This window comes from Musca autumnalis, unplaced genomic scaffold, assembly GCF_047663935.1.
Source record: "Musca autumnalis isolate F117 unplaced genomic scaffold, ASM4766393v1 scaffold_4, whole genome shotgun sequence".
In the NCBI taxonomy this organism is placed as follows: Eukaryota; Metazoa; Arthropoda; class Insecta; order Diptera; family Muscidae; genus Musca; species Musca autumnalis.
The window spans coordinates 185,966,736-185,994,440 of record NW_027411977.1 but is presented as its reverse complement, the minus strand read 5'-3'; the positions used below and the strand labels follow the sequence as shown (position 1 = coordinate 185,994,440).

The following is a 27,705-nucleotide window of genomic DNA, read 5'->3' as shown; positions in this document are numbered from 1 at the left end:
GCTATGGAAATATAACAGATAAAGTTTCTTCCATTATTTTGAGGTTATTTTAGTTTATAACCAATTCCTTAAAATAAAAATTGTGGTTTTAAAATGAAAATTATATATTGTGTTCATCAAACGAATCTATATAACAGACATTTATCTGTAACTTAGTATTTTTGTCATGGCATCCCCTCACATCTAAATTGTGGTAGTAAAGTTTATATTGTGAAAAATACATTTGTCTTCATTTCAATTTATGTTTTTTTGTTCTTCTTCTTCTTCTGCTCCACCACCTATTGTTCTCTTCTGGTTGTACATTTTGATTGTTTTGTTTGAACTTACCTGCATAAAGCCTTCTGGACAACCAGGTAATTCTCCTGTGGGGCTAAGACTTGTCTCATAGCCATCCACATCTGTATCGACCATACCCTCATCAAAGCGACCAACAGTAAAACTGTCGAATATTATCTACAAAAAAAGAGAAAGAAAAGAAAATTGGAAAAAAATAAAAATAGAATTTTATTACATTGACAGAGGGAGAAAAAAAAAACAATTGTTACAATTCCCCAAAAAAATGTGAATGTGAGAGTTATGTATGTATTTTCGTGTGTGTTCCTCGAATGTTTACAACCTGCCAGGCAATAACAAAATAGGATCAACTTCTAGTGTCAATAAAGGTATGTTTCCACTTGGGGTAGATGGACAAGGGGTTCTTTGTGTTTTCCAATAGATTGTGTGAAACCCCAAACCATATTTGTTTCCCCTTCCCCTAGGTAATCTAGCCTCCTGGCATGATGTGTGTGTGTGCTTTATATTACCAGAGAAATGTATTGAGTACGTGTCGTAATCTTGTCTACGCATTGGACATTCAATTATTTGCCCCTAATAGCCATAAATCATTTCCTGTACATTGCACGCTTTTCACGGCATGAGTTTTCATTTACTGCTTGTGACAGGTTGCCGTGTTCCATTCCCTTTTCGATTTTTTCTTTCGAAACCATTTTTCAATTAGTTCTAGCTTGTGGTGGCATTTCAAAGAATCAAGTTTAGAATACCAACATTTCAACTTGCCCTATATATTGTCATTGCATGAAATTCTCCATCACCTTTGGTTAAAGAATTTATCACCAAGTGTTACTGCTGTGACATTTTACTTTTCGCCTTATCCTGGCCATGTTTATATAGCTTGAAGTTATCTTGGCATAACGTAGCTGTTATGCATGTCCCTTATTAGCTGGACAAAAATTCTATGTTTTTTTGTATTTTCTTTTTTTCATTCCTGTCAATCCAGCATTGATTGACAGCTCTGTTTTGTCGCAGACAAATGATGGCGTTGCTAAAAAATCATATTTCATTTTAGCTCAAACAATAAAATAGAGAAGTCAAGCAGCAAATTGAGTTAGTTAATATTACAAATTGATGTTTGACTTTTTGCTGTTGTGGTAGGTTGGGAATTTGGGTCAAGGTTGCAAATATTTGCAAAATGTTAACTACTATTGCAAGGGTCACAGAGACACTGGCAACATAAATCACTATCAAAAATAAAAACAAAAATTATTTTTTAATTTGAACCAAAATGTGAACCAATATATGTCATCATCGACTATATTGGTCCATTGGTGATGATTTTAGCTACATGTGCGGAACTAATAAACTGTAATAGCACTGTGCAACATTCTCAAGGTAATTTTGTGCAAACAACTTCTAATGCGGTTTTTATAAAAGTACAGACCCAATAGACAAAAACCTTCTTTGGGTTTTGTTTTGTTGGATCGGGTTCGGATTTTATGGTCCCATCTAAACATGGCTAAATATTGACTTTTTAAGGCAAATCGGGGCTATATCTTTAAAACCAATACGAAAAAAATTAACACGAATAACCACATATATTGCCTCAAATTTTATAATATGTATATCTAATAATTCCGTAATTTGTATATATTTCGCAGCATATCTCCAAAACGGTTAAATTTTTCTTAATATTATATTTGGGAAAAATATTCGCTGAAATGTAAAACACAACTCTCAGAACATATCATTGTTGTAAAATGCCTCTATCGCGTTCTTACTAGCATATTTTTCAACGACAATGTGAAAAATATACCAACAATACTTTGAAATTTCAAATATGAGAATAAACAGCCTGTGTGAACGTTGTTTGAAATATATTTTGTAGAAAGTATGATGTGAAATACCTCCTAAACAACATGAAATAAGTGTTTTACAGTTTCAGAATGTTCTGAAGAATTGCTGAGCACATTATTTGGAAATTTTTTGCTAAAGGTTACTTTGTTCAACTCTCAATAGTTTGGATGTAACTGACCATAATTCCAGAAATTATGTAGACTTTTATATATTTTATCAATTTTGATGCGCTCGTTGCGGTTTTTCCTAGTTCGTCTATTTGACAATTAAGTTCTACTACTCTATGACTACACGCAGAAAAATATATTTTAGAAATATGTTTGGATCCAAACAAATATTTGTTTGGGACTGATTGCAAACAAATGTATGTTTGGATCCAAACATAATTTGTTTGTGTCCAAACAAATATATGTTTACAACATTTTGTAACATATCTCAATTTAATATCTTTGGGTACCAACATTTTTTTATGTTAGAACAGTGGAAGGCATTGTGACTCACAAGAGAGACCATTTGCTCTAAGTGCATAGATTAGGGGTGAGCATTGTGAAAACGTACTCTTAGTTTTTTTATGAACCATAAACAATTAAAAGTTTATGCAATTTTTTATTTATATTTTTTAATAATTTGCATTGTGGACGATTTTAGACAACATTAATGTTTAAAAAATGTTGAAATAAGTAATGAAACATCAAGAAAAATTAAATATTAATTCTCCCTTAAATTTGCCTCTCTCTCGATTTTGCTCAGCTCTGGGATAGATGGTCAAAATTACTCTTAAATACGATTTAAGGGAAAAATTCAAACAGCGTTTTTGTTAGATTTTTTTTTTACTTTTTAAAAATTTTTAAGAAACGGGCGGCATCTTCAACATTATAAAAAACAATTTTATTAAAAATGCAATAACAAAACAACCCGTAAATGTTTATTTATGTTGTTACAACGAAAAAGAGAAACAAACCACAGCAACGCTGGCGTGCGAGAAAGCCCATCTATGTCCAAGTGAGCGTAAATTGGTTATCGCTCAAAGCCTGTGAAGATGCTAACACGTTGTGAGCATCAACAAATTTACGCTCATTGAGAGCACAAGGGAGACCCAAAAATGTCTCTGCCTTACTCTGTGTTAGAACATATTTTTTATGGGTGGAGAGGATTTTGGTCAAAGAGAGTAACAACAGGGCTCTAGCAGCTGCGGAATGCTGGTTTGTAATAAAGAGCTGTGTGCATGTGCATTGTTCCGATTTGGTTACGATGTCGGTACGATTGGTTTGCTGGGCTGTTATTCCCTACATTTTCATCGGTCTCATCGTCTCACTATCATATTGACAATGTATCAACAAACCACAACACAACCCCCACCATCGTCTCACGATAACATTGAGACTTTATCAACAAACCACGCACACAACAACTACCGCTGTCGCAACAATTGTTGTTAGTTACTGACAAACCAAACAACTACAGTGCGTTTGGTGTCGAAAAAACAAAGTTCGTACAGTTAAATACTTCGCAACTACAAATTTGTAATTTCTTTAATATAAAGGCAACATCTTATATCTCAACCTAGCGCTGATGGACTGAACATGTATGTACATATGATATGTTTTGCTATGCTTACAAGACGATAACAAATACAGTGAAAATCTTTAGAGGAAACGGTAAGTTACAAAATAAAAGATTTAAGAAATAAAAAGCAGCAAAATTTGTCTCTGCTTTGTTTGGTGGTGTGTGGTGGTTGTTAGTCAATAAAAACAAAAACTCGCCAAAATTGTTTTTTAATCTTTCAGAAAACCCAGTATTTTTTTTTTTTGCTTTAAGAATGGCGTTGTTATGTTTGGGACTGCTTGCAAACAAATATATGTTTGCTGCAAAATATATTTGGGACATATGTTAGAGAGGCCATTTTTTCTGTGTGTACAATAATGCTGAAGACCGCAAATCAAAATTCTTATTAGTTCCTGAGATAAAGCCCGGATCAATGGAAAAAAAGGCCGTTTTAGCTCGGTATTGATGAGGCCATAAAATAGTCTCAATATGTATTTTCAGAAAATGCCCACTAGAAGTTGTTTGCATTTTCAGTGTTGCACAGTGTAACCTTTATAAATAAAAATCACGCATCTAACCATTACGCTACGTTTCACGGGTGGTTAAGCCGATCTTCAGGCGTATTAGGATGTTGTTGTTGTGGCAGACGAAGGCAAAGCTTGGTAAATAGTATACATATATATCGCACTTCATTAGATAAATGCATATACGAAGTTATGTCCGTTAATTGAAACTCCAAACTTTTCCTATAGTCCTGCTTGGTAATCCCATTTTTCAATGTTCACAAATACTATGGTAAGTTTTTTTCCTACGTCATTAGTAATTGTTCTTCTATATCAGAAGATTTTCTGATCATCAATTATTGTCTACTAAAGTTTTGACAAGTTGATGGTGGCTCAGAACGCTAAGACGACGGCAACCTTGACACTCAGTTGTCGGAGACCCAGGTTCGAATCCCAGCCTGGCTCATGCTGAAATAATTTTTTATTTTTGCCTTATTAAGGCGAAGGTCATTTATAGTGATATTTAACTAATTCTCTTTCGAGTTGAAATGTCGTTCGTTGGTAATGGCATTAGTTGAGAACGGCTGGACCGATTTGGATAATTCTTTTTCTAAAATGTTCATCATAACCCAACTTAGGTTTTTATGCAAAGAAACATTGACTACTCCCACTTTTATAGCCTAGAAAGACGGCATATGACAGTTTTTGCATTTGCGAAACAGCTGATTTCAAGTAAACAACTGTTTTGTTGTTGTTTGCAATGTAACTTGTGTCTCAGAGCATGAATATGCTCTCTCTCCCTTCCTTACATGCATATGGGCTCTCTTTTACAGTATTGCCATATTGAAATACCTAAATCCAGTTTAATTTCAGTTTGATTTTGTGCATTAAGAATGTGAGCAATGCACGAATTAATTGGAATTAAGGCAGTTAATTAATATTAACGCTGCCGTCTGTCTGTCTAGGGTATTACGCCCACTTTTTTAATTTTCAATTTTAATCTTTTCTACAAAAGCAACATAACTGATTTTCCTGAAATTGTCATGGAATGTACATGGATGGCCCCGGTGAAAATAGGCAGCATATCCTATACCATATTTCTTTAAAAATGCTATATTTGCAATAATTACGAATGTGTCGGTTTGGCAATTAACGTGCGAGACAACTGTGGTTGTTTTTCCAACCTTAGGTACTCAGTTGGGACCAAAAGACTTGACAAAGCACTCGCAAAACGCACAAAATGTGCCTCATCGAAATAATGGTTTAAGACCCCAAGTATGTTTGCACGAAATCCGTTTCAGACAATTTGAAGTTGATTTAATACTGTCCGTCCGTCTGTCTGGCTGGCTGGCTGGAGCGCACGATAACTCTCGAACCGATCATCCGATTCGGTTTAAAATTTGGCTTTCGCATTATTTTGTACAAGCTTAGTTTAAGTTCGAAGATGGGTTATATCAGTCCACTCCTTCCGGTACATTCCCCACAAAAGTTCGAAAATGTTCGGAAAATTTGTGTGCGCGATAACTCTTAAAGGGTGTAACCGATTTGGCCCATATCTTGCACATCGTGAAATTTCTGCTCTCAAATCGCTTTGATTTTTTTGTAACAACTTGTGTTCTCTGCTCTCCATATGACGGTACGAGTTTCATCAGGGGCAAGTCTATACTTCCCGAGTTAAGAAAGGTGTAATAAAACCATATGACACAGTGTGTAGTGGTTGTAGAGCAAGATAACTCCAGAACGTATCTGCCGATTCGGTCCAAAATTTGGCATTCATAATATTTTGTCTAAACTTAGTTCACGTTCGAAGATAAGCCATATCCGTCCATTTTTTCAGGTACCTCCCCCACAAAATTTAAAAAATTGTCGGAAAAATGGTGCGCACGATAACTCCTGATGGGAGTGACCGATTTGGTCCATACTTTGCACATCGTGAAATTTCTACTAGACTTAGATGAGATTCCAATACGGACTATTGTTGGCCACACCTTTGGGTACCTCATACAACATTTCGGATAAGTACATTTTAAAACCTGCTCTCGAATCACTTTGATTTTTGTTGAAGCAACTTGCATTCTCTGCCCCCTATACGACGGTACAAGTTTCATCAGGGCAAGCCCATACTTCCTGAGAAAATAGCCAGAAAGGTGCAAAAAAACCCCTATGACGCAGTGTCCAGAGGTTGGAGCGCAAGATAACTCTCGAACGGATCTGCCGATTCGCCCCAAAATTTTGCTTTCTTAATATTTTGTCCAAACTTAGTTTAGGTTGGAAGATAGGTTACATCGGTTCACTCTTTCCGGTACCTCCCCCACAAAAGTTCGAAAATGTTCGGAAAATTTGGGCTCATGAAACTCTTGAAGGGCGTATGCACATCGTTAAACTTTTACCGGCCTGAGATTAGGTTTTAATATGAACTCAATCGGTCCACTCCTTCGGGTACCTCCCACACAAAATTTCGGATAAGTTCATTTTAAAACCTGCTCTCGAATCACTTTGATTTTTTTTAAAGCAACTTGCATTCGCTGCCTCAATTACGACGGTAAAATTTTTGCATGGGCAAGTCCATACTTCTTGAAACAGCCCAAAAATTTTAAAAATTCTTATGGCACCATATGTAGTGGCTGGAGGGCACGATAACTCTCGAACTGATCAATCGATTTTGTCCAAAATTTAGCCTTCGTCATATTTTGTTCAAACTTAGTTTCAGTTCCAAGATGATAAACGTATACCGATACTGTTCGTTGTGGTCCTGTTTAAAGCGATATTTTCCGTGGCCTTGCTTTCTGGCATACTGGTCCGAAAATTATAAGAAGACCCACTGAAATGACTAGTGGTCGCGATATCTGTCGAAACGATATGACTCCCAAAATCATATCCACTTCTGTAATAGACCAAGTCGTTCCATTCCTTTAAGTACCTCCTACGCAACCATTTTGAACTCTAATCCTAATCCACATTTTTGTTGGCAAGCTCAAATGTCCAAAAAGGGCCACAAAGTTGTGGAAAGACCCTAAATACATTCGATATGTCCGTAGATGAAAGTTTAAATTCACATAGGCTGAGGTTATATCTCTGTCGGCGAAGCCTGCTGATTCTTTTCTACTTGTTCGTTTTGATCTTCCCGATTTGTGTCGGTAACTCAAGAAATGCGCTAGGGGATCGAACTGCTGGTGGCGACTAAGACCGCAGCATCCCGCAAGTACACCCATTGCCTAAATATATTACATCTCACTGATGTTGACATTTGGTGTATGTGGATCTGCCAAACGAAATAGATCCGTAGGCAAAGAGTCTTTTCTATCCTAACGCGGACCAAAAGAGCTAGGATATTTAAAAGTCTGATATTTAAGTTCCCTAGCGGTCAGGAAATTTCCCACGAAAAATTGTGATTATAGGTCCATGTCCCGGCATAGCCTCACATGTATGTCGATTGTATGTCCATTTCGGGTATTATATTTTCGGAGAGTGTTCTGTATTTCCTATGTTGGAGGGTAGAAAATGTATCGCCCGGCCAAACTGTACGCCTTTCATCTGCTTGCGCATTTAAACATCGCAAGGCCTTAATATGCATGATATATAGATTAGGAACACGTCCAGTTTAGGACCCGTTCCCGTTCCCCGTTCAGGTTTTCATTAAAAAATCCTAACGGAACCTTCTAAGGAGTTGGTACGCAAATAACTTCATCGGGGACTTTCCCCGCAAAAGCTAAAACAGCTCACGTGTAATTCTAGGATCTGTACTTATTGATGTGAAAGACGTTTTCTTATCCTTTCAGGGATGTTCGTATGAAATATGTTTAATCATTGAGGTCTAAATTACAAAGGAATCTTGACACAATGAACATTTCACGAAATATGGGCTTTGAATAAACCTTGTGGCCCCATCCCGATTGCTACACAAAAAGGAAATTATATTTCCCCCTACAAAATCCGCGAAAACATATTGTTTTCACATATTTGTTCTATATGGTTCTGATTTCAATTAAATAATTTACTTAAATACTTACTTACTTAAATATTTTTTGTCATTACTCCCACAAAGAAGATTATATCTGTGCTTCAATAATCTCCTGTGATGTTAACAAATCCAGCCTACATTACTGTAGCACTTTCTCTTCTCCACAAAATTACATGCTTAATAAACCACATTGTTTTCTTCATTTAATCTTATCACACAAAATTCTCCCTGCAATTATGTTTTATTATTAATTAATAAGTTTAATTCACTAATCGTATTGCAAAAAAGATTTAAACAGTTCAAATAAAAGCCTTTCAGATACGTAATTTTAATCTCCTAATCTTTGTCCTAACAACAAAATATGTTAATTAGACAGGTATTAAAGGCAGTAAAACAAAACAAAATATTTAAATTAGAATAACTTGAAATTTTGTTTTACAAAGAATTTAAAATTACCTGCTTAAATAGCAATTTCCCCCCTTCTTTTACATTTATTGTGTAAATTCCTTGAAATTGCTTTTTCGGTCTTAAATTAAGAAGGAAATTGAGGAAAGAGCTTTTAATAGACGTTGTTTTTTGGGATTGCTTAATTCCTGCTAAGCAAATTTGTAATTGAAAGACAAAAAATCTTTTGTTCTGATACAAAGTGGAAGTTAAACGAATGAACGAAGCTGGGCATAAGAAGGATAAAAAAGACAAAGGGGAAGGGAATTTAATTGTTTATAAAATATTTATAACAAAGGTTTAAGGTAAGCAGAAGATACGTACACACAAAACATTTATTGCGAGAAGGAAAGCACAAGATCCACAAATTCTACTCGCCGACGCACCTTTCAGAAACAAACACATTTTGCTAAAAAAAGCAGCGGAAAACAACCAACCGAAATATAGTAGTTAGGCGGTGTTTGGACAAAAATATGGTCAGAAACCTTAAACAACCTTTAAATCGGATGTACCGTTATATGGAACTATAACGACAAATTTAAAAAAAAAAAACTAATTAAAAATATATTGCGTAAAAACGGTACCAAAACATATCCGGTTGTTCTACAGAACTGTAACCCGAAAATAATTACTTCTCAGCACATTTTAATAGTTCATGATTTCACACTTGAAATCGATACCGAAACATAGGTCAATTTCAATTTTTCGTAGGGCATTTTCAAACTACTGCAGACCTTAAATATTAAATTATACGCCGGACGATTCTAGCACCGGATTGATTTGGAGGAATTATCGACCAGAAACCCTCACTGCGACAATTATATGTTCGTGTTCATGTATTTTTTTAATCATGAAAGTTTGAGGTTCGCGCCAGGACACCTTCGATTTTAGTCGCCTTCAGGGCTACTGGGATAGGAGTTTAAGTTGTTGTTCGATTTTTCCAACATCGTTGTCCGATTCATCGAAGTCATTGGACACATCCCCGGTAGTAAATAAATAAATAAATAAATAAATGAATAAATAAACAAACAAATAAATAAATAAATAAATAAATAAATAAATAAATAAATAAATAAATAAATAAATAAATAAATAAATAAATAAATAAATAAATAAATAAATAAATAAATAAATAAATAAATAAATAAATAAATAAATAAATAAATAAATAAATAAATAAATAAATAAATAAATAAATAAATAAATAAATAAATAAATAAATAAATAAATAAATAAATAAATAAATAAATAAATAAATAAATAAATAAATAAATAAATAAATAAATAAATAAATAAATAAATAAATAAATAAATAAATAAATAAATAAATAAATAAATAAATAAATAAATAAATAAATAAATAAATAAATAAATAAATAAATAAATAAATAAATAAATAAATAAATAAATAAATAAATAAATAAATAAATAAATAAATAAATAAATAAATAAATAAATAAATAAATAAATAAATAAATAAATAAATAAATAAATAAATAAATAAATAAATAAATAAATAAATAAATAAATAAATAAATAAATAAATAAATAAATAAATAAATAAATAAATAAATAAATAAATAAATAAATAAATAAATAAATAAATAAATAAATAAATAAATAAATAAATAAATAAATAAATAAATAAATAAATAAATAAATAAATAAATAAATAAATAAATAAATAAATAAATAAATAAATAAATAAATAAATAAATAAATAAATTACTTACTTAGCTGGCCTTTTACAGAACATTTGTTCCATAAGCCGAACTAAGAAAAAATCTCCAATCCTCTCTGTTTGCTGCTGTATTTTCCCAATCTGGGATATGTAGCTTTGTGATATCTCGTTTCACTTGTTCGCTCCAACGAAGCTTTGGCCTTCCAGATCTGCGAGAACCTCCATGCGGGCCGTATTTATACGCCTTTTTAGCGGGTTCATCATCACTCATTCTTATAACATGGCCTAGCCATCGCAATCGTTGTATCTCGATTCGTTCAACTATATTGATGTCATTGTATAGTTGATACAGCTCGATGTTCATACGACGCCGATATTCGCCGTCAACACAGATTGGCCCGTAGATCTTTCGAAGAATTTTTCTCTCAAACACACAAAGCACTGCCTTATCTGCTTGAGCAAGTACCCATGCTTCGGAACCATACATTAGCACGGGTAGTATCAGTGTTTTGTACAGTGTTATTTTTGTTTGACGAGAGGTGGCTTTATTCCTAAACTGCTTACTCAGCCCAAAGTAGCATCTGTTAGCCAACACTATTCTTCTTCGTATTTCACAACTGATGTTATTTGTTGTGTTTATGGCGGTGCCGAGGTAGACGAAGTCCTTTACTACCTCAAAATTATAGGTACCAACATTCACAGATGGTGCGGTGTTTATGGACATATTACGCGTCGATACCATCAACTTGGTTTTTACGCCGTTTACTGCCAGACCAACTTTAGCAGATTCTCTTTCGACTTTTGCAAAGGTGTCAGTTACTTCCTTTACCTACTATGAAAAAACGAAAGAAAATAAATAAATAAATAAATAAATAAATAAATAAATAAATAAATAAATAAATAAATAAATAAATAAATAAATAAATAAATAAATAAATAAATAAATAAATAAATAAATAAATAAATAAATAAATAAATAAATAAATAAATAAATAAATAAATAAATAAATAAATAAATAAATAAATAAATAAATAAATAAATAAATAAATAAATAAATAAATAAATAAATAAGGGGGTTTTATTCTCTTATAAAGAAAAAATATTTAAAAATTCCCTGTGTGTTGTAATAAGAAAATTAACATTAACACGTTAACATCATTTGATATCTATCCGTGAATAAAATATTTGCTAAATTTATTTTTATTTTCACGGAAAATCAAGAAATAATGAAGAAATCTTGGAGTAAATTTTTTTATTCTAACTCAGAGTCCATAAAATTCTCTAAGAAAATAAATAAAAAATACGAATCTAGACAACGCGTAGAAAATGTGAGACCAAAATTATAAACATTGGGTTCATAACTTCCATACTACAGTAACAACAAAGGACGAAAACTTATTGTTGGAAATTATTTCAAAAATATATTTTTCATTTAATACGACAAATTTGAGAACAATTTTTGGTAGTTATTCTACTCTTTCGCTACATTTCCATACATAACCTGAAGTATTTTGCTAAAAGTTCTACAAGAAAAATAGTTTGTTATCGTGAAAGTATATTTTTGCTTTCTGTGATAAGCAATAGAAATAAGAAGTAGCGAGTAACACTGTGCAACATTTTTAAGGTGATCTTGTGTAAACAATTCGAACTGAGGATTTTTTGAAAGTGCAGACCCAAACGACAAGAAACACTAGTTGGGTTTTGTTGTGTCAGATCCAGCTCGGATTTTATAGCCCCATCTAAACATGGTTAAATATTGAGTTTTTAAAGAAATTCGGGACTATATCTCTGAAATCAATGCGAATCTTCTTCTGACCTCTGAAGCAAATTTGTAGATAAGGACAAGAATAAAATATTTGGAGAAATAATGAACTCGAAAAACTACATTTATTGCCTCAAATTTAAAAATATATGCAAAAATTCCACATTTTTTAAACATTTCGCACCGTATCTCCAAAACCGTTAATTTTTTCTGAATATTTTCTTTTTAAAAAATATTCCTTGGCATGTAATACTCAACTCTTCAGAACATGTCATTCTTGTAAAATGCCTCTATGCCGTTGTTTTCAGTACATTTTTCAACGACGATTTAACAAAAATGTCAATAATGTAGTGAAATCCGAAATGCGAGAATAAACTGTTGGTGTGAACTGTGTTTGAAATACGTGTTGTAAAAGATATGATGCAAAATACCGCTGAAACAACATGAAGTAAGCACTTTAGAATTTCAGAATGTTCTAAAGAATTGTTGAGAACTTTATTTGGAAGATTTTTCAAAAGGTTAGTTGGTTCAACTTCCAATAGTTTAGCCGATACTGACCAGAATTTCAGCAATTATGTACAATTTTCTATATTTTATAGATTTTGATGCCCTAGATGGAGTTTTTCTAATGTGGTTTTTTCAAAAAATAAGTTCTACTAGTTTAGGGCTACAATATTGCTAAAGACAGCAAGGCCAAATTCCTATTCGTTTCTGAGATAAAGGCCTGATAAATGGAAAAAAGTGTAGATTTAGCCCGGTTTAGATGAGGCCATAAAATCCGAACTGGATCTGACAGGACAAAACCCTACTAGGGGTTTTGTAGTCTAAATATGTACTTTCAAAAAATCCATACTAGAAGTTGTTTGCATTTTCAGTGTTGCATAGTGTAATAATGCAATTACAACCAAAGAAAAAACACAAGAGTTAAAAAGCGTGTAATATGCGAATCCTATAAAATCAGTTGAGGCGCATGCAATTTTCGGATACAGCGAATGCATCTATATCAATATGTATGTATTTATCTATGTTTCATTCAGCGGCCAAAATGTGCCGTCAGTTGCATCTCACCATTCAAAAAACCTTCAAATCGGTAAAAATTTCGCGATGTGCATATGCTTGCAGGCGCATCCGACTTCAGTGACGGTCTGATAAAAATATGTCAATATAACAAATTTTAAACAGATTAGTCAAAAGCCGCGGAAGTGCCACCACATTCTATTTTGGGTTAAATACGAATATTACTCCCGAATCTGTGTAATTTACGACACACCTTTTTAAATTTTAAAGAAAATCGCCTTTCAATGCGCGGAATTGTCAAAATATATTTTTGAAGATTTTCCCATATTCAAGGTATCGATATCCGCCGTGGGTGGATGGATTCGTACGCGAAAGGACTCATTAGATCCGGCGCGTAAAAAAAATGAAATCACGCGGGGTTCAAAGGTACCTGTGTTACAGTTGCAATTTTTAAAGCCAAAAATTAGTTTTTTTGAGAAAATTTACGCACCAAATTTTCGACTTTGGACATCTATTGCTAGGAAGCTGCACAGAGCACACTCATGAGATATAGATCAAACGACGTGGAATCACGAGTTCTACAATCCCACATAGAGCTTGGATCATTATCTGGTTGCGCCCTTTAATTAAAAGAAAAATTAAACAAGAAAGCTAAAGCTATAGTCGGACGGGACCGACCATTTTATACCCCACACCACAACCTGTAGGAATTAGCTATGTGTAACCGCCTTGCACGCTGAATGTCCGGGTTCGATTCCGATCAAACCAAATTGGCTACGGCCATGAAAAACGTCTCTACAAGTGGTAACTTAGGACACGCCCTTCTGACTCGGCGATAAAAACTAGGTCACATATCAATATTTGAATATGAATCCATTGATATAAGAGAAGCCTCCCTTGTTTTTACTGGGATGTTTGTGGAAAAAATATAAATTATACATTTCTAAAAAATATTCGAAAACTGGAAAATTAACATTGATTAGCCCCTCCTGCTACATCTTCAAATTGTCTTTGAATATCAGGTTCCTTTTTGGAATACACATAAAATAAATAAATATATATACCATGCAATTTGGTATATTTGATAATTGGGAAAATTGCGAGTTTATTGAAGCTCTATGGTTCAAAAACAATAAATAGAAATTCAAAAATTTTGCATGCAAACAAATTTATAAATCCCAAAATTATTTATATTCAATTACACACCACAGAAGATAGTATAAGTCAGCTAAGCTAACGGTGATATATCCTCAACCTCTGCCGTATAAAAATATATTTATTTTGTAACACGAGTTTGCTTCAAAATACGTGGAATCTGTAGGTATCGTAATATGGGGCTATACCAAATCAATTTAAGTAAGCTAACTTCTGAGTTTTGGAAAAGTCTGAGAATTATTTTTTCAGATTTGTAATTTTAGTTGGAGCCGGCAGGAGTTTTTGGAATTTCTGGACTATTATCTCAGGAACTATGACTCATCCCGGAAAAGGGACCCGAATAGGGACCGTGAAAAGAACCTTCTTCTACAAAAAGAAAAAACTGCACGTTTTCCCAATTTTTGTTTGGGAGGTACTCGAAGGACGGACCGATATAGTCCATATTCCAAACTGATACATGACTGGATGAAATAATACGATGTGTAAAGTTTCGACCAATCAGAAAATACCCTTGAGAGTTATTTTGCGGATTCACGGCGCAAGTACAATCTGCTGAATAAATTCAAAACGATTCGAGAGTACTCTCAAATTTCTCTTTTCCGAATTTTTTGTGGGATGTACCCTAAGGTGTGGACCGATCTAGTCTTATCCGATCTATATCTGGAAGGAATAATAATATATGGAAAGTTTGAAGCAAATCGATTGCTCACTGCGCCAGTTATCGTTCACACAAATATTCAAAAACAATTTTGAACTTTTTTGGGGGAGGTGTCGACCGACATAGCCATTCCAACTTAAACAAAGCTTGGGCAAAATATTACGAAGTATAAAATTTGGTAGATCCGTTCGAGAGTTATCATGCGCACCAGCCAGCTAGACATTAAGAGAGACAGATGAACGGACAGGGCTAAATAGACACCCAATTGTCTGAAACGAGTTTCGTCCAAACATACTTGGGGTCTAAAACCAATATTTCGATGAGACACATGTTTGGTCGTATTTTCTTTGTATCCCCTTTACCCTAAATCCTGAGGTATAAAATAGATGGTGAAGCGACCCCATGCTGCAATATTTGTATAAAAAATTCAATTTGACAACTGAACTGAAAATTTCTCCGTCATGATAGAGACAATTTGTAGCATGGGAGGACATTGTGGTTCTCTACACAAAACCCATTATATATTAGGTTGTAGGCCCGTTGCACAGTGGAAAAAAGTACCGATTTTGCGCGCCAAAAGTAAAAGTCTATGTTTTATTGTATGTTTGTCCATAAATTCGATATGAACAGCTATAAATTGACAATTTTTCTTCATTTATTAATACATTTGGTAAATTTGTATTTTTACCGTAGAATGGTACCTATCGATTTTCGGTATTTTAAAGATTTCTACCACATTATCCAACCGAAACGGCTAGGATTTGATATTTAGTCTCCGTGGGGGTTATGCATACACTCCTATAAACATTTTCGGTATAGGACCATGTTTCCACATAGCCCCCATAGACCGGTACCACCGATTTCGGTAATTCTGGAGGTTTTAGCCATATTATCCAACCGATATAGCTGAAAGTTGACATTTAGTCTTCGTTGGTGGTATAAAATATTCCGACGGAGAATTTTCGGCACAGGTACACGCAATGAAAGGCACCGCTCTAACCGCTCATAGAAAGGCACCGCTCTAATTTCAGCATTTTTACATAAAAAATGATATTTATAAAAATAGTAATAAAATAAAATGTTGCAGTTTGTTGCAGCTAAAATTTTACAAATTAGTTAAGAACGATGTGTACTAAAAATAAAATAAAAAATTTACGCGCCATCCCGCGACACTCCTTAGTAATTGCTTTAACAAAGTGCTCAATTTGGAAAAAAATCGGATGTCACATGTTTTAAGTGTAAAATCCGAGTTGCAATAAATAACATCTTATATTCAACATTTTTTAAATCACCTGCTTCACGAAATGTTAAATTCAATAAAGCTTTAAAATTACTTTGTAGGAAGAGTGCATGCGACCATCACAAATTTACTACTAAACTATATTATGAAAACTAGTTAAAAAAATGTCGTCCAAAAACGGACCGTCGTTCCGCTTAGATTGATGCAAAACAAATTATTTTAAATGCCGTTGCATTCTGTGGACACCTTAGATTAATACTGCAACAATCATTTTTAAATTGGCGTATGTGATTTTTTTGACTTTTGGCGCGCTAGATCGGTATTTTTTTCCACTGTGCGTTGTCTAGCAGATACATTATTGCAATTTGCATTAGGGGGAAGGTCAGTAGTTATTATTCCATATGTAAGCTACATTGCCGGTATAAGCCCTCCAGGAATTAAAATATGGACCAAAAATAAAATGTGTATATTTTTTATACGAAAGTAATGGTCTATGTCACCCGCTAAATAATATCAGATCATCATCAAAAATTACAGGCATTTTCTTCTACTTAAACGCTTACCTCGTGCAAAATGTCGTGACTATTGAGCTATAATTGCGGCCTGGAGTTTGATTACAATTTATGATGGACAGACGGACGGACTGACGGACGGACGGACACACATCTCAAAATCGCTTTATCTCGTCGAGATATGATTTCGCGGTGTTACATGAATTTTTACCAAAACAAACTTATAATACCCTTTCCACATAGTGGTGTAGGGTATAAAAACGCCGAAATAAAAACTTCAAAATGTCAGTCAGCATCGATTTTAGGGGATGCAGTGTTTACATGTTGACCAAGGGGTATTATAAAATTCTTTCTTTGAGCACAGGCCTGAATGGTGGCGTGGTTAGGCCAGAAATCAAGAAAGAACACAAGAACACTTGTTTACTTCAACACATTTTTACCCATTTTTGTGTATTACCACCAACACAGCATCCACGTACATTATATTTATGATCCATGTTATAAGATCGTTGCTAAGACACTTCAATCAACAGAAATATATTCATGTTGCATAAAATATGTTTACAATTCGCGATTTATTAAATGGTAGACCTCAACTTCAAACGACTGAAAAACTTTTTTGAATATTACCATATGATCAGAGTAAAATTCTGAGTCGATATATGCCAACGTGGTGCAATGTTATGCACACCCGCCTTGCACGCTGAAGGTCGTGGGTTCGATTCCCCGGTCAGGCAAACACCAAAATTTTCAACGTTGACAAAATAAACCTCAGTAATGTTGGCGACATTTTCTGAGTATTTCAGCCATGTAAAACTTCTCTACAAGTGGTGTCTTAGGACACGCCGTTCGGACTCGGCGATAAACTGTAGGTCCCATATCATTGAGCTAATATGATTCTGGGTGCACTCACTGATATTAGAGAAGTCTCCCTGGTCCCGTATGGGATGTTTGTGGAACAATTATATATGCATGTCCGTCCAACCGTCCCACAGTGGATGTGCCCAACGACAAAAACCAAAAAATCCATGTCATCATTTTATGAATTTAATCGCTACCAAACATTCCAAATTTTTCAAAACTAAACTTTATTTTTCCATTTTTCGCGGTTCTTAAGGAGAAAAAGCCTTACAAACTTGACCAATTTTATAAAAAAAAAACAGTATTTAAAAATCAGAAAAATGTCTATTTTAAAGCGAGTTTCTGAAACAAAGGACTATTACTCAGGCCTTAACTTAAGTTGAGTCTTGTAGTAAATTTCCTAAGCTTCGTTTTTCTACTTGCAACAATTCCTCTAATGGTAAGGGTTGCCAAATATTTTGGTTATAATATTTGGCAAAATATAAAAAAATATTTAATATAGATGTAAAGATTTCATTAAAGTTTCAGTTAATTTTCAAGCATATGCAAGAAATGCCACTAGTACCAAATTGAAGCTAAGGGTCTGTAGATTTCAAAATTGTTTAGACTTTTTGCAGTTTCGGCAGCTATGGCAAAAGTTTAACTCGATTTTTAGGTGCTGAATTTATATGTTTTGAAATATTTTAATGTATTTTTACCTTTTCTTATATGTACGTAGGCTCAATAAAATATTTTTCAGTGCTTATATATTGTAATAAGACTATTATTGATGTTGTTATCGATTTCGTTTGTCATGGTAACATTATAAAATTTTCTTTAATAAATTGTTTTTTTTTTGTTTTTTTTTTTTTTGGGACAACCAACCAACCGCTGTAACGTGGATCTGTATTGAACAATTTAAGGAAAGATTTCCTAAAAATATATTATAATCGATTCTGCGGATGGTAACCCTAGTGGATGGTAACCCTATATAGAGGCTGTAGCAAAAGTGGACCGATATCACATTTCGTTATAAGGTAATTTTTTATACTCTGAGTTCACTATTAGAGATTTCTCCGTTTGAAAATTCGTATATATATAATTGTTCCACAAACATCCCGGATGGGACGAGGGAGACTTCTCTCATATCAATGAGTGCACCCCGATTCATATTAGCTCAATGATATGGGACCTACTGTTTATTGCCGAGTCCGAATGGCGGAATCACTACTGAGGGTATTTTGCCACCGTTGAAAATTTGATGTTGCCTGGTCTGGGAATCGAACCCACGACCTTTAGCGTGCAAGGCGGGTGTGCATACCATTGCACCACGGTGGCACCCATTGAAAATTCGGTTAATATCTGCAAAATGCATTAAATTGAGATAGAAATCATGTAGGGAGTATAGCAAATCATTGATCATTATTGACAACTTTTCGCTGGGAGGTTTACTATGCAATAAGAACTCCTATTACCGCATTACAGCAAATTCGGTTGAACAATATGTTGGTAACAGTAAAATAGCACAATTCAGGATGATTCGTTATATGGAAAACATGCGAAAACTTGGACCCAGGAATGTCATTGGTAAAAGTTTCAGTTCAATATAATATCTAGTGCCACCATTTTGAGTATTTTGTCTGCAGACAGGCCAATTTCGAAGATGATCTATATCTACCCACAGTTTCCTAAAGGCCCCCCACATAACGGTACCGCCTGATTTAATGAATTTTACAGTTTAACTACCTTCTCTGACCAAATTTGATGTAAATTGTAAATTTGCTTTTAGGGTTCCCAGTATTCAAAAAGCTGTTCCATCAAAAATTGCGGATATAGGCCACGTTTTAGGGTAGCCTCCATATAACGGCACCACCCTATTCCAGGTATATTTACGATTTTACATAATTTTTCTGTCGAAATTGCCTGTTGGTTCGCATTTAGGGTTTTCAAGTGGTGAGAAACTTCTCCAAGAAAAATAGTTCCTATATCCGATTTAGCTATAGCTTGATATATGGGGTTAACAGTGGCCAAAAACTACTTCACCTAAAGTTGTGGATATAAGATAAATGTTCTATAATAAGGATAGGCCCCATAAAATAAAACGTTGAAAATTTCCCCACAGAAAGGTTTTGTCCATTCCGACTTAAAATCACTTAAATCAGTAGGATTCTCTGGGAACCTCATCTCCGGTATATATAAAGGTGGTAGACTCACCATTATTTCGATGTGTTATAACGTTTTGAGCCAAACCCAACTTATAATACCCTCCCACTTAGTATTGTTGGGTATTATATTGCAACATAGCCAGCCGGTCACCAACCGCAGGGTTTGCCCTCTTCCACCAACATAACAGAAAACATCTGTGAATTTTTAAAATCTAACATAAATATTTAGATGAACATTGTACTTACATTTATATCACACTCACATACGTAAGGGATAATCCGCATCTAACAAACTTTTATATAAATATGTATGTATGTGTATAGAGTATGACTGTTTTTATTGTTGTTTTTTCTGAAATAATGATAACTTTATTTCATGCGACAGTGATATGAACATTAAGCGACAAGAACCAGCAGGTTTTTGTCTTCTTTTCTAACAATCTGGGCATGGTGTGAACATGGAATTACTTTATCTCATAAAAGAAGGACAACATCTCTCGCTAGTATACATAGATGTACACACATACATTTGTACATATATAAACAATACGGATATCAGGAACATTTCAGCCACGTTTTATAATTTTATTCAGCATGTTGACATAATTTTGTTGTTATTGTTATGTCAACTCTTCTAACACGTGGCATGACTTTTTTTAAAAAAAAGATTTTCAAATGGAACGGTGAGAAAACTGATACCAGTCACACACTAAAAGCTCAAACAAAAGTTAAATAAAAATTGACATTATCATCAGTCAGTCAGTTTGGAAGCCTTAGCAGGAACAATGAAAACATTTTTCTATGGAAAATTTCACTGATGTGTAAGGAAGATGTCTGATGAGAGGATTTTTCGTGAACGACTTTAACTGACGCGAAGTTTGCATATGGAAGACTCCGTTGAAAATCGAATGTTTCTATGAGATATATTCTTCGGCAGTTGGTACGTGGCTATCAGGCAGTTTAACTGATGTGAACCAATTCACCGTACAGCAAAAATGCAAATAGAAGGAGTTGGCGTAGGTGGATGAATTTTGGTACAGTAATTATTGTTGGCTGACAATCTCGAGGGCAAAAAATTGGCAAGGGCGATTAACGTTTGAGTATAGCCCCCATATAACGGTACCTCCGATTATCGATATTTTAAATATTTTACCTAAGTTTCTCGATCAAAATTTTTTCATTGAGGGTTTCTAGTGGCCAACAAATTTTTCTGATAAAAATTGTGAGCATAGGTCCACGTTTTAATATAGCCCCCGTGTAGCCGATAGCCGTAGATGATAGTGTTTTTTTAATATATTTTTTTGTTATAATAAATATTTGAAATAAAATAAAATAAATTAAAATAAAATAAAAGATATAGCCCCCATAGAACGGTACCGCCCGATTTTCAGTATTTTGAAGGTTTTAGCCACATTATCCAGCCGAAGTACCGAATATTTGGTTTTAGTCTTCTCCAGGGCTGCGAAATATTCCTGCAGAGAATTGTGAGTATTGGTCCACATTTTGGTATAGCCTCCACAGAACGGTATTTGAAGGGTTTTCGGTATTTTGAAGGTTTTAGTTACATCAAAATTTTGTCATCTTCTTTTTTTGACCGATTAATGTCAAAAACGGCTCATGTTTTACTAAAAATCGGAATTTTGATTTTGACAGTTCTCCCTTTTTTAAAAACGGACTTTTAAAGGCAATATTGTTAGGTACCTAATAAGCCCACAAAAATGTATGATAATCGGCCCATTCATTTTCGAGCTTTAGTGGACCCCAAAAGACTTGTATAAAAGTGGGGGTAACCCCTTAATGAGCTGGTCACTGAAAAAGATAAATATCATGCTCGTGGGCAAATGTGTGCAACTGGCTCCATAATACATATGAAGTACTCACTTTTCACACCCCAAACAGCAAATAATATCTATATACACTTTAATACAAAATTTTTCTCACTCCACTAATTTTAAAATTTGGTTCACAAAACCGATGTACTAAGTAGGTAAGTGTAAACACCATATGATCTTTATTTACCTCCAAACAAAACTAAAGCAAGTTTATTACACCCCAGGCAACTGTAAAAAATACTTTTTTATAATTTTTGGCCACGGTCTTGACACTGTGCAAAATAAGGACGACTTCAACCATCCACAATAATGTGAATTGGGAAAAATTTTCTTTATGAAACATTTCATTGGAAATTTCGTGCCTTGATAAAGTTCTCATTTCATAAAAATATGGAAATGAAAATATTTTCTATGGAAAATTTTCCAGCACAAAAATCAACTACCCAACCATCATGGAATACCATAGCTCCATAAGGCTAAACTACTGTTCAAAACTTTAGTTTAAAAACAAATTATTAAACATAACACAAAAGTGGAACTTCCGCTTGCCCTTTTCCCCTTTTAAATAGAAACCCTAAGTAAATACAATTTTTTATGCAATGAGGTTCCCTCAAAATATCCACTTTTTGGTTTTTCTGAGACAGACAGTTTTTGCGTTAGTGAGGTCATGTTAAGTAAATGTTCGTTGGTGTGGTGGATGGATGGATGTCTCTTACAGGTTATCGCCATTTACAAGTAGTAAAAAGTTCTAGTAGTTGTTGATTTTTGGTAGTTCCGTTTTTTTTTTTTTTGTTTTTGTTATTTTTAAACAACATGAGGGGGTTGTTCACAAACGTACAAGCAACAACAGCAATGTGTTCGAGATTTCTTCTACGAGCAACGTACGTTAAATAAATGACAGTAGCAGTTAGTTAAAGGTAAGCACTGACAGTGACAAGGGCATAATCTTGTGTTGGTTGGCACACTTTTGACTAGGTGACATATGTCAGTCAGTGGGTTACACAAACAGTTTTCGAAAAGGGGATGCTTAAGTGAATGGTACATTTTTGAAAAAGGGAAGATATGAAAGTCAACTTATTTTCAATAGTAAGAAGAGTAAAAAAGAAATCAAAATAATTTCCCACTTAAGAAATCCATTTATACACTCCCATCAATTTTTAATTAAATATAACACATAGTCCTAAGAACAAATTAGTATTTTACAATTAATACGTAAAAAGTAAACAAGGAAAACGCGTTAAGTTTAGTCGTTACGACATTTTTTACCATTTTTTCTGATACGAAACCACAAATTTTCACAATATTTGGTGGAGATGCTTTCTAACCACTAGGAATCCTAATTACCAATTACAGCAAACGTTTGCCAAAAATAACCTCAAAATACCTCAAATCGGGCGGTACTGTTATATATGGGTATTTCAGAGTAAAATAAGACACTTTTTCAAAAAGTGGTTTTTGATTTCCTTTATTTTTTTGTTTTTTTTTTTTTGCTGTGGCGGCGCTTTTCATTAATAAACCATTTTCAAAATCGGAAATTCCTAAATAAAAAAACAAAACACATGTTAGTAAATGTAATATTTAATTTTTTTTTTTTTGGTAAAATAACAAGTGTTGCAATATTTGGCCGTTGAAATGTATTTCTTCATGACAAATATCCGTTAATGTATAAAAACACATTTGCATTTGAAAAACGAAAAGTTATAGGACAGAGAAGCCATTCCACAGTCGATACGTCTGAAGAGCTGCTGAACTAACAGCGAAACCAAGTCACGTAATTTGGTGACTGTCTGGGTTCGAGTCTTTGGCTTTCCTTTTTCACTTGCAAAAAATTTCCGATCATTAAACTTAACTTTAAACGAGAAAATTAATAAAAATCATTAAAAATGGCAAAATTTCAAAAAAAAAAACATATTTTTTGTATTTTTTCTGTTTTATCAGGTATTTAATAAAAAAAACCAGTAAGGAAAGGATCAAAGCCGGGCGGGGCCGACTATATGATACCCTACACCACTGTGAATATGTAAAATATAAATCGAATTCAGTCACACATTCCAAATATCATTGAAATCGGACTTATATATCGTGTTTGGAGCAGAAAATACACGAAATCGGCCGAAAATATATATGGGTGCTATATCCAAATCTGAACCGATTTCGATATAATTTGGCACATTTATTTCTAGACTGAATTCAGTCACACATTCCAAATTTCTTCGAAATCGGAAATATATAGCGTGTTTGGTACAGAAAATACGTGAAATCGGCCGAATATATATATGGGAGCTATATCCAAATCTGACCCGATTTCTATACAATTTGGCACATTTATTTCTCGACTGAATTCGGTCACACATTCCAAATTTCATCGAAATCGGAAAAATATAGCGTGTTTGATACATAAAATACGTGAAATCGGCCGAAAATATATATGGGAGCTATATCCAAATCGGAACCGATTTCGATATAATTTGGCACACTTATTTCTAGACCGAATTCAGTAAAACTTTCCAAATTTCATCAAAATCGGACGTATATAGCGTGTTTGGTGCAGCAAATACGTGAAATCGGGCGAACATATATATGGGAGCTATATCCAAATCTGAACCGACATCGATATAATTTGTCTCATTTATTTCTAGACTGAATTCAGTCACACATTCCAAATTTCATCGAAATCGGACATATATAGCGTGTGTGGTACAGGAAATACGTGAAATCGGCCGAAAATATATATGGGAGCTATATCCAAATCCGGACCGATATCAATATAATTTTGCACACTTATTTGTAGACAAAATTCAGTCACACATTCAAAGTTTCGTCAAAATTGGACTTATATAGCGTGTTTGGTGCAGCAAATACGTGAAATCGGGCGAAAATATATATGGGAGCTATATCCAAATCTGAACCGATTTTCACCAAAAGCAATAGCGTTCTTCCTATGGCTAAAAAAGTTGTAGTCCCCAATTTTCAGCTGAATCGGACAAAAAATGCGACCTGTATGTTGCGCACAAAAATACATGGACAGACGGACAGACAGACGGACGGACACGCATAAATCGACTCAGAAAGTGATTATATGTATATCCCCAAAAGGAACTGTGGGTCTATTTCATTTCCTTTTGTATGTTACATACAAATGCACAAAGACATAATACCCCTTACCACTGTGTGGTGTAGGGTATAAACAGGGAAAGAATTTGTACAGTGAACATGGATGCAAATTTCTCGATTTAATATTTAAAATCAATTTTCCTATTCAAAGTCCTATTTGGTAGTGGGAGCCGAATGATTATTTTTTTGAATTTTTTAAAATTTCTCAATACATTGTTTCCTTTATATTGGTGTGAAACATTTGGTATTTTACCAAAAAAAAATTCAAATATTAACATGTGTTACATCTTAAAAACTGGTTCACTGGTTTACCACACTGTGGTAAGGGGTATTATGACTTTGTGCATTTGTATGTGACATGCATAAGGAAACAAAATAGACCCATAGTTATTTTTGATGATATACATATAATAACTTTCTGAGATTTATGTATGTCGGTCCCGTCCGTCTGTTCATGTATTTTTGTTCGCAACATACGGGTCGCATTTATTGACCTATTCAGCTGAAAATTGGGGAATATCAATATTTATTTTCGGCCGATTTCCTTTTCTCACTGGTTTTTCGATTTCGCAAATTGATTAGCAATTATTGTACCAGCCGGACAATAAACAAACTACATTGATGATGAAATAACTACAGCTCGGTAATTATATAACTGGGCATCCCAGCCGAATAATCGGCCAAGTATTAAAGGTGATATTTTTTCTAAAAGATGATAATTTAAATACTAAAAAGGATTTGAATTTGAAATATGCAATGGCTAAATCTAACGCGGGCATAACAAGTAAGTACGTATAAGTCAGCTCTGCTGACGGAGAAATACCCTCAGCCACTGACCAAGAAAAAAACAACAAAACCAAACCAAACACAATAATTATGCCGTATATAAAATATATTGATTTTATATCACGAATTTGCTTTAAAATCTGTAGTTACCGTAACGTAGACTTATATCAAATCATTGACATATACCAAGCAATTTTGGCAACCAAACTTCCTCATAAAGATTACAAATATTAAATTATGTTAAAATAAGTTTGAAAGAAATTTTTGAAAAAGTTTTACAGTCATCTTGCACAATAACCGACAGGGTTTTGAAGCTTTTGGGCCATTATCTTAGGAAGTATTGAATTAGTCCGGAACAAAATGTACCATTGTAAATGAGGCCGCTCCAACAATCTACTGAAAAAGAGTCAAAACGATGCGAGAGGAGCTACTAAACTCCACTTTGTCCGAATTTTGTGTGGGAGGTACCCGAAGGACTCAAAATATTAAATGATGTCAAAATAAGTTTGAAAGAAATTTTTGAAAAAGTTTTAGAGTCATCTTGCACAATAACCGTCAGGGTTTTGAAGCTTTAGGGCCATTATCTTAGGAAGTATTGACTTAGTCCGGAACAAAATGTACCATTGTAAATGAGGCCGCTCCAACAATCTACTGAAAAAGAGTCAAAACGATGCGAGAGGAGCTCCTAAAATTCACTTTGTCCGAATTTTGTGTGGGAGGTACCCGAAGGAGTGGACCGATATAGTCTATATTTCAATCCCATACTGGACTGGATGAAATAAGACGATGTGCAAAGCCTGCATCATCCAAAAACTCCCTGCTAGGATTGTCTTGCGGATTTGCCATTTTGGTTGGTGCCGTCAGGATTTCTTTGAGCTTTTAGGCCAATATTTTAGGAATTTTTGTCTTACTCCGGCAAAAAATTGTACATTCGTAAAGCGAGCCACAAAAAAAACTTACTGAAAAAATTTCAAAACGATCCGTGAGGAGCTCTTAAACTTCACTTTGTCCCAATTTTGTGTGGGAGGTACTCGAAGCAGTGGACCGATACAATCCATATTCCAACTTGATACATGACTGGAGGAAATAATACGACATGCAAAGCCTGCACCAATCAGAAATTCCCTGCGTGGATTATCTTGCGGATTTGCCATTTTGGTTGGTGCCGTCTGAGTTTCTTGGAGATTTTAGGCCAACATCTCAGGAAGTATGGACTTCCGCAAGAAAAAAATTGTACCGTCATAAAAGGAGCCGCAAGGAAAACTTACTCAAAGAAATTGCAAAACCATCCTAGAGGAGCCCTTAAACTTCACTTTATCCGAATTTTGTGTGGGCGGTACCCGAAGGAGTGGACAGATATAGTTCATATTCGAACCAGATCTATATCTGGAAGGAATAATACGATGTACCAAATTTTGACCAAATCGATTGCTCCCTTCGAGACCATTTTTACAGCAAAATTTTGAACTTTTGTTGGGGGAGGTACCAGAAGGAGTGAACCGATATGGCCCATCTTCGAACTTAAACTAAGTTTGGACAAAATATTACGATACCCAAATTCAAATCGGTTGAACTGTTCGAGAGTTATCGTGCGCACAACCCAGACAGATAGACATTTTTGGTATCAAAGTGTATATGAAGGCTGAGGGTATAAAAATACTTCATTCAGTAATACCTACTAACGCTGCACAGTGGTTCCGCCCGTGGACAAAAATCGAAAAAGTGATGGCGACAAATTTTATTGCGATTGAAATAAATATTCTCTAAACATATCAAATTTTTAACATCCAGCCTTATTTTTGTAAATTAACAGCGGTTATATGCTAAGTTAAAATGAAGAAGTTGTGATTTGTATGTGAGCCCTTAAAAACGAAAAACACATCCGCAAAGCATTCGTAGGTTATGAGTAAAATTATAAAAAATTGGAGAGGTAAATGTGCAATTTTCAAAATGAAACTTATAGGCGATGGCATTGGCAATATTTTTACGAAAAAACAAATTCATAATTCGTTTTCTAACTTCATTAAACATAAATTCTTAATAAATGACTTTTTCTGCTATTTTTAATATAATTACTATTAATTTAGGTTGAGTTTTACTAATGTTGTGAGCATTTGTGAGTTTCGAATTTTTTTTTAGAATGCAGGGAAAAGTCTCTAGTTTACGACTAAAAAAAGTCCAGCTGCCCCCATCTGCCACCCGCTATGTTAAACCTCTTATACCACGCCCGTAAAATCGTCAAAATTCCGAAAATCGGGAGGTAAGTTTATATGGGAGCTATTCTTAAACTTGGACCTATACTGAACATTTTTGGCAAGGAGGTATTTTGTTCACTCAGAACTCAAAATGCAAAATTACA

At 34.1% G+C, this 27,705-nt stretch overlaps 1 protein-coding gene across 12 annotated transcripts in view; it reads right to left on the bottom strand.

Moving 5' to 3' along the window:
• The window catches only part of LOC141402723 (uncharacterized), a 688,471-nt gene that overhangs the window by 473,323 nt on the left and 187,443 nt on the right, over positions 1-27,705 (bottom strand). For all 12 annotated transcript variants that reach the window (XM_073984599.1, XM_073984586.1, XM_073984598.1 and 9 more), the window contains one exon: positions 328-453. In XM_073984599.1, the coding sequence (XP_073840700.1) occupies positions 328-453 (126 nt within the window). The remainder of the gene's footprint in view (positions 1-327; positions 454-27,705) is intronic.